Source organism: Gallinula chloropus, assembly GCF_964237585.1.
Source record: "Gallinula chloropus genome assembly, chromosome: 3".
Lineage (NCBI taxonomy): Eukaryota > Metazoa > Chordata > Aves > Gruiformes > Rallidae > Gallinula > Gallinula chloropus.
The window spans coordinates 38,058,169-38,066,019 of record NC_140087.1 but is presented as its reverse complement, the minus strand read 5'-3'; the positions used below and the strand labels follow the sequence as shown (position 1 = coordinate 38,066,019).

Genomic DNA, 7,851 nt, shown 5'->3' with positions numbered 1-7,851 from the left:
AAAAAAAAACCCAAACCAACCAATCAAGGTCAAGATCAAGATGCAAAATTAATTAAATGAACTAATTTACACAGCCATAGGAGTGCAATGTCCCACACACCAGCAAATCCAGACACCATCACAGCTAATGCTCTGTTTGCAGCAGAACTGCAGAGGACTGGTAGGTACTTCAGCAGACTCCAAACAGCGGTGCTCCTCTTGTCTCCTCTGTCCTGCCCCTGTGCCCTCCAGCTCCTGCTCCTGTCTAACTTGCCATCCCGCTGTGACTGCTACTGCACGCTGAAGCCTGCTTAATGAGCTGAAGATCTGATGAGGATTTGCTGAAAAGTGACGGATGGGTAAAATTAATTGCATTTATTATAAATATTCCAACATTCATAGTGAATCAAATGCTGACTCAGTAAAAATTCTGGTTAAGTGAGGTTCTGGTCACATTTTAGACACAGTCCTTAATAATTTCTGAAGCTAATGAAGTAAATTGCATATATACGTTTGCGCTAGTAAGTCCATTCCTACGGAAACTTGGCTAATGGTAGCTAAATACCAATAAATGCATCGTTTTGTCACTGGTCAAGTTCCAACAAATAATGTCGGAGTAACTGCAGTTCTGTACAGTCTGTCATCTTCTAAATAGTGAGGCGTGAATTTCACCTAGAAGCAACTTTCCACAGAGAGATGTTCACCAGATGATCAGCTTTGATGGATTCAGAACCTGAATCCTGTACCAAATGTAGAGAAGAATTTCTCAAGCAAAGCTCCACTCACTGTTCAGGAGGTAATCTGAGAAGATGTCAGAAAACCTTTCTCTGGATATTTCAGTGTTATCTTTTTTTTTTTTCCCTTTTTTTGATTTTCTCTTTAGCAGATGTGTCCCTGTTGGCTTTGAGCAGCCTCAGCCTTGGTGTAAGAAACTCCCAGCAAGTAGGTGGAGTATAGAACCAGGCAGAGATTTATGAGACCTAGTGCCTAAGCCCAGCTATGTCAGCAGCTTTGACCCTGTTTCTTCATTTCTCTGTTTGCTTTCCTTACTGTGTTTTGCTCGAAATGCCATGTCCCTTAGGTCAGCGTTGTCACAGTGGGACCTGTCTGCAACAAAAGCACAGTGGAGAACTACACTTAAGTCGGATTTCCAGGTTGAACAGAAACAAAATAATTCTGAGTAGAATGAACCTGCACATAATCTAATTAATTTACTTAGTACTTCTGGGATATCTCAGTGATGTAGGACAGATGAAGTGGATTTTTTCTTCAGAAATAAAGGAAGGTTCCTCTGTAAACATCTCTTTCCTGATGATTCTAAGAGAGTGGATTTTAGAAGAGCGTGAATGTTAAAAGGGGGGAATGAGATCCTAGTTTTCCACAAGACGTTAATCTTCTATCTCAATTCTTTTCCCGGGAGGAGTTGTAGATCATGGGAGCCTCCTTAAAGGTGCAGAGAAGCCCAAATGACTTGTTGTCACAAGCACGGTGACACTGGTTTGGATTTGTCAGTGAAATGAGTCCTTCAGCAATAATATTGTTCAAACTGTATTATATAGTAAAAGAAGATGCATTGTCAGTCAGAATTTCACTAGTCTGTCTTGAATGGTAAGTATCTGAATTTGTCCTTGAACCGCGTTTATTGTATTTCTTGTATCTCATGCACCATAGGTCCTTCATTATCTTCACAAAATGACTTCTGAACTTCACTCCAATAAAGGCATAGAGCACAGGGTTCACACAGCAGTGTAAAAATGCTAAGGCTTCAGTGGTGTATTTTGCATAGGCCATTATCTTGTCATTGTCACAAGATTTGTCCATCTTGCCCATATTTACAGCTGTCACAATTAGGACAACGTTGTAAGGCACCTGGCAAACCAGGAAAATGGCTACAATTAGTATGATCACACGGATCGCTTTGTTCCTTTTGGAATTCTGGGCTGCTTGTAAGGATTTGACAATGAAGGCGTAGCAAAAAATCATGAAGATGAAAGGTATAAAAAACCCAAATCCGACTTGTACACACAGCAGCAATGATTTCATCATCGTGCTTTCAGACATTCTGTCAAATCTCTGATCACAAATCTCTTTGGTTTCATTGGTGGAGAAGCTGTAGCTTTCACTGTATAGAAAGGAGGAGCTAGAGATTAAAATCGATGATACCCACACGACCAAACAGATGAGCTTACTATGTGCGAGCGTTCTTGCCCTGAGTTTGAATGACTTGGTTGCCTGTACGATCGCGATGTAGCGGTCCACGCTGATAAAGGCCAAAAGCAGCATGCCACAGCTGAAGTTGATTGCGTAGATACCTCTGGTCATTTTGCAAATGAAATCACCGAAAACCCACTTGTCGGCGGCGTAATTCACCGCCCACAGCGGGAGAGTGAGAACAAACAGTATGTCTGCTATGGCCATGTTGAAGAGGTACACATCCGTCATGGACTTGGCTCTTTCATACAAAGCAAAGGTCATCACTACGAAGATGTTACCAACTAGGCCAATGATGCAAATCAGCGAATACGCGACTGGCAGAAACGCTTTTGTGAAGTTCCTGACTTCCAATTTAGAGCAAGGTTGCGTGATTAGAGAAGCGTAATCTGAGTAGTATAGATAATCTATGGTATGAGGCTCTGTCTGTAAAAAAGAAGATCACCAGTGTTAGCACATAGGTGTTAATCTCCGATTTCTGTAGAGTAGAAAGATGTCAGATAACAAAGTCATACAAATACAAGACACTTGGGAAATCCTTCGAAAATTATCATGCCACTATTATGCAGCTTGCTGAGTTGAAATGGAAGTGATATTTCCATTGTGATAACTGTAATACTTCTGTCCAGTCCTTCCCACGCCTCAGCTTCAAGTCTGTATCAAACTCATCTCCAGACAGTCCACAGCACTGTTGTTTTCCTCCAGTGCTACAGGTTTTACAGCGTTTCCACCCATCGTGCACCCCAATTACAGACAAGTTTAACACTGCAGAGGAGTCTTGTAAGAACTAACTAGAGAATTTCATAATTTTTTTTAAAAAATATGAACACAAGACATAATCTTTTTGGGTGGCCTGAAGGTTTTAATCTTTAAATACATTATGGAGAAAGGGTTAGTCTGCCATCACAGAAGACTACAGTGTAAAAATCTGAATTTGAAGCAGGAGTCTAGACTTCCTGTACTGTCAAGAGAGGGTAACAGGTTTTTCTAGTATGTTCTGCGTTTCACACTGACATATCTTGGCTGAGTCAAGCCCAAAATGATTATTCGTTTCCTCTCAGCTAGGCAGGCAGTCCAGGATGGCTAGTCTGAGGCACAGTTACCTGCACCATAGACACCAAACCTGTAGCTACATTAGAAGAGTACAAACTCAATAAACAGTGTGCTCTGACAGTGAACTTTGCTGTCAGAAACAGCTCTTCAGCTCATCACTTCTGAGATTAGGACATGTGGACCAGCAGCCTCAAGGAGCTAGGACTGCAGCCCTGAGGAGAAGAACTTGGGGGTTCTGATCGCTGACAAGCTCAGCATGAGCTGGCAGTGTGTGCTAGCAGCTCAGAAGGCAAACCGTGCCCTGGACTGCATCAAAACCAGGGTGACCAGCAGGTCGAGGGAGATGATTCTGCCCATCTGCTCTACTTTCATGACACCCCACCTGGAGTACTGCGTCCAGCTCTGGGGAAGGACATGGAGCTGATGGAGCAAGTCCAGAGAAGGGCAACAAAGATGATCAGGGGTTGGAGCACCTCTCCTATGAAGACAGGCTGATATAGTAGTGCTAATTCAGCCTGGAGAAGAGACCTAATTATGGCTTATCAATACTTAAAGGGGTCCTACAGGAAATACTGTTCACCAGGGAGTGTAGTGATAGGACAAGAGGGAATGGCTTCAAGCTGAAAGAGGGCAGGTTTAGGTTAGACGTCAGGAAGAAATTCTTTACTTTGAGAGTGGTGAGGCACTGGCACAGGCTGCCCAGAGAGGTTGTGGAAGCCCCCTCGTTGGCAGTGTTCAAGACTAGGTTGGATGAGACTTTGGGCTACCTGGGCTAGTGAAGGGTGTCCCTGCCCATGGCAGGGGGTTGGAACTAGATGACCTTTGAGGTCCCTTCCAACTCAAAGCATTCTATGATTCTATTCTATTAATTAAATACTTACAAAATTCATTTTGGCAGTATGCTTCTGAGAAAGAAAAATATGTTGAGAAGAACTTCAAAATGCTTTCCCAAGGACTTCTGAAAAGAAAATAAAGTAGATTAGATTGCAGAAAGAGCACAAGAAATGTGAACAAGTACAAAACCATTGTTTGAAATAAAATATTTAGTTAAAGAAGAATCCTTTCACTTCAAAGATATCTACAATGCACAGCAGCATCTCAAGAAATCACACATCTCTGCAGCACAACATGCAGTTGTGGGAAGTGGAGGGTTTGTATCAGCGTCATTAAGGGCACAATCTTACATATGGAATGTTCATAGAGCTAATAAACAATACATAAGAAGCAGTGACTCACACTTCACATCATTGACTTTGCGCCACAAGAAATTAAATTTTCAGAAATTCTATACAGCAAGGACAATCAGTGTATTGAGAGAAATATGGAAAAAACCAGCACTATCTTAGTCTACTCCATAACAGTAATGTGGCACTTTAATGTTATTTTTTTTTAATTCTGGCTTTTTATCAGTGCACCTTGGCACTTTTAACATCACATTACTTGCCTTTTTTTATTACACTAGTGAGGTGAATTAAGAATGCTATGATAAATGCTTTGTGTAGTGCAAAAGATAGCACAGGACATGAACAGACTGAGCACTAGGCATTGCTTTGTCTTTGTTAAACGCATAGATCTTCGTGTTATAGACTGTGCTCTATGAAAATGACTTGTTTTCTTTATCACCATGATACCTAAGTATTTTACAAGTGGTAATTAAATAATTTGCACAACAGGCTGTGGTGAAGAGGTGTTATCTTTATTTCACTGGGAAGCAACCTGAGCACTGGGTCATTACAGTAAGTATCCACTTGAGAGGTTCGGTTTGAGACATCTGACCCCTCCCTTCTAATAATGTTTAGCATTATGAAGGACTTCAGTTCTGTAACTGATTAAGTCCATTGACTCTGGTTGCAGTGAGGCTCAGACTTCTGCAAATCAGACTAGAGAGGCTAAAGTCACAGAGAGATAAAAAGGAGAACAAATCATTGAGCTTAAATGCCTTGTTTAACCTCACACAGGAACCCAGGAGCAGGAGATTTAGTTCCTCAGCATTCCCCTGCATGACTTCTGCCCTCCACTTCTTTCCATTAGCTGCCCTGTGAGACATTCATGCCAGCAATGCAGTGATTGCAGGGACTGGACAACACGAGGTTCCCTATTTGCTAAGGCTGTGCGTGACAGTTTTGTCGGGAGTTCCTCTGATTTTGCTAGCTGTGCTCTGTGGTGGGCTGACCCTGGCTGGAAGCCAGACACCCACCAAAGCCATTCTATCACTCCCCTCATCAGACAGACAGGGGAGAAAACACGATAGGTTCACGGGTCGAGATAAGCACAGGGAGAGATCATTCAGCAATTAATGTCACTGACAAAACAGACTTGACAAGGAACAAAATGCATCTAAGTTATTACCCAATCAAAACAGAGTAGGACAATAAAAATATAATCCAATTTTAAACCACCTTCCGTCACCCCTCCCTTCTTTCTGAGATCAACTTTATTCATTATTTCTCTTCCTCCAAGCAGCACAGGCAGAGATGGGGAATGGGTTTTTTTGTCAGGTCATCACGAGTTGTCTCTACAGCTCCTTCCTCCTCACACTCTTCCCCTCCTCCAGCGTGAGGTCCCACTTACTGGAACTTCTCCCATGTGAGTCTTTTCCCATGGGTTTCAGTTCTTCATTAGCTGAGTCACCATCCCTGGATGTATTTAAAAGACGGGTAGACGAGGTGCTTAGGGATATGGTTTAGTAGAGGACAGGTACAATTGGACTCAATGATCTCAAAGATCTTTTCCAACCTAGTGATTCTGTGATTCTGTGAACTGCCCCAGCATGGCTTCCGTTGGGTGCAGATCAGGCTGCTCCAGCATGGGCCCCCACAGGATCACAAAGTCCCACCAGAAAACCTGCTGTGACCTGGGCCTCTCTCTCCACAGGTTGTAGGTCCTGTCAGGAGCTTGTCCAGCACGGGCTTCCCACCAGGTCAGAGTGTCCTTCATGTCGTGCTCCACTGTGGGGTCCTCCATAGGCTGTAGGTGGGAACTCTGCTCCCCGTTATCTTACATGGGCTGTGGGGGGGACAACCTGCTTCACCATGGTCTTTCTTCTTCATAGGCTGCAGGGGGATGTCTTCCCCAGCACCAGGAATGCCTCCTCCTGCCCTTGCCCCCCAGCTCCGTTCTTCACTGACCTCAGTGTCTGCCAAGTTTCTTCCATCTTCTCACTCCCTTCTCTGGTGGCAAAAAGCTGTCGCATGTAGGTTTTTTCCCTTCTAAATTTGTTATCACAGAGGTGCTACCACTGCCACTGATGGGTTTGGCCTTGGTCAGTGGTAGGTCTATCCTTGATCCAGCTGGCATTAGTTCTGTCAGACCTGGGGGAAGCTTCTAGCAGCTTCTCGCAGAAGCCACCCCTGCAGCCCTCCCCTATCAAAACCTTGCCATGCAAACCATTAACATGCTGCTGATTAGGAAGTGCGCATGGGTCAACTTTAAGTCTAGATAAAACCTTCCTGTTTGGGAATTACCCAAATTTTGAAAGAGAGAAAGAGATATAATCTGTAAAAGTGGGACAGTTGCAGTCCAGATATAACTGGGAAGTTGGGGGAGGGAAAAGACTGAACGGTCTCCAAAAGCATAATGATGATGAGACTCTTTTTGATTCACGTGGGGTGGTTGCCTCATGACAGAGTGCTGCAGATGCATAAAGACCCATACTATATGATGTTGCTTAAGCACCACAGCTTCTCTGTCTTTTCTGCCTCTAAATACATCTTTAACCATCTCTCCAACTTCCCCCACTAGCTTTCAAAGATGACTTTCAGAACCCGAAGGAATATGACAGCCTGACAGCGCTTGAACACCTTCTGAAGCAAGCTTTTAACAATTTGAAGCATCTCTCAGAAGTTCGAAGATATATAAGGCAAGCAGGTAAGTTGTGCAGTTCAGCTGGGGCTGTGGTCTTCTCCCCATCTTTGAGTAATTCTCATCTTCATCTGCTGCTTTATCCTCCTCTGACCCCATCTAGCCAGACCCTCATGTCCCTGCATGCTGTATCTGTCACCCTTTGCACTTGGCTGCAGCCACGGCAAACTCTCTTCAGCCAGACAGCACCAAAGAGGTCCCCGTCTAAGTGATTATTTTGGAATTGCTTATTTTATTGCTGCAAGAAAAGCACCTTTCCATGTATCTGTCATTCGTGTCTTTCTGGCACACGCATAGTCAAATTACACAATGAGAGCCTGACAGCACACACTGGCCATCGGCCTCTCTTCCTTCAGCTTTAGCCAAATCCACTCCCCAACAGGAGTGTAACGTGTAGGAGGAGGAAGGCAGGGTGAAGGCATTTGGAAGAAAGAGAGCACAGCCTGCTAGGAGGGCTAGGAAAGGATATCTCTTCAGATGAGTGCTGAAGAAGGGCTCTCCAGTCCTCAGAAGAAATTCTGTAGGGAACAGCAACTACCCATCACGGGAGAGCTGCGTACTCTCCCTGATGCTGCAGGAATTCACAAGGCAACCACCAGTCACAAGAGTTATTCACCAATGTAATTCACCATTCAGCAAAAGCTTCTTATGCATTGTTGGTACGAGACCAGTAGAGTAGGAGTCAAACTGAAACCAGAACTGCAGAGATTGATTTAAATCTCTCGAGATGATTTCCTTTTCTGAATT

The 7,851-nt window shown here is 43.8% G+C and overlaps 1 protein-coding gene across 1 annotated transcript; it reads right to left on the bottom strand.

The window, feature by feature from the left end:
- Positions 1-1,530: 1,530 nt before the first annotated feature.
- Positions 1,531-2,925, bottom strand: CCR6 (C-C motif chemokine receptor 6; the record flags this gene model as incomplete). The annotated part of the gene is made up of 2 exons (XM_084261056.1): positions 1,531-2,616; positions 2,911-2,925. The coding sequence occupies 2 exons, from the start codon at positions 2,923-2,925 to the stop codon at positions 1,531-1,533; spliced, it is 1,101 nt and encodes a 366-aa protein (XP_084117182.1).
- Between the last annotated feature and the right edge of the window lie 4,926 nt (positions 2,926-7,851).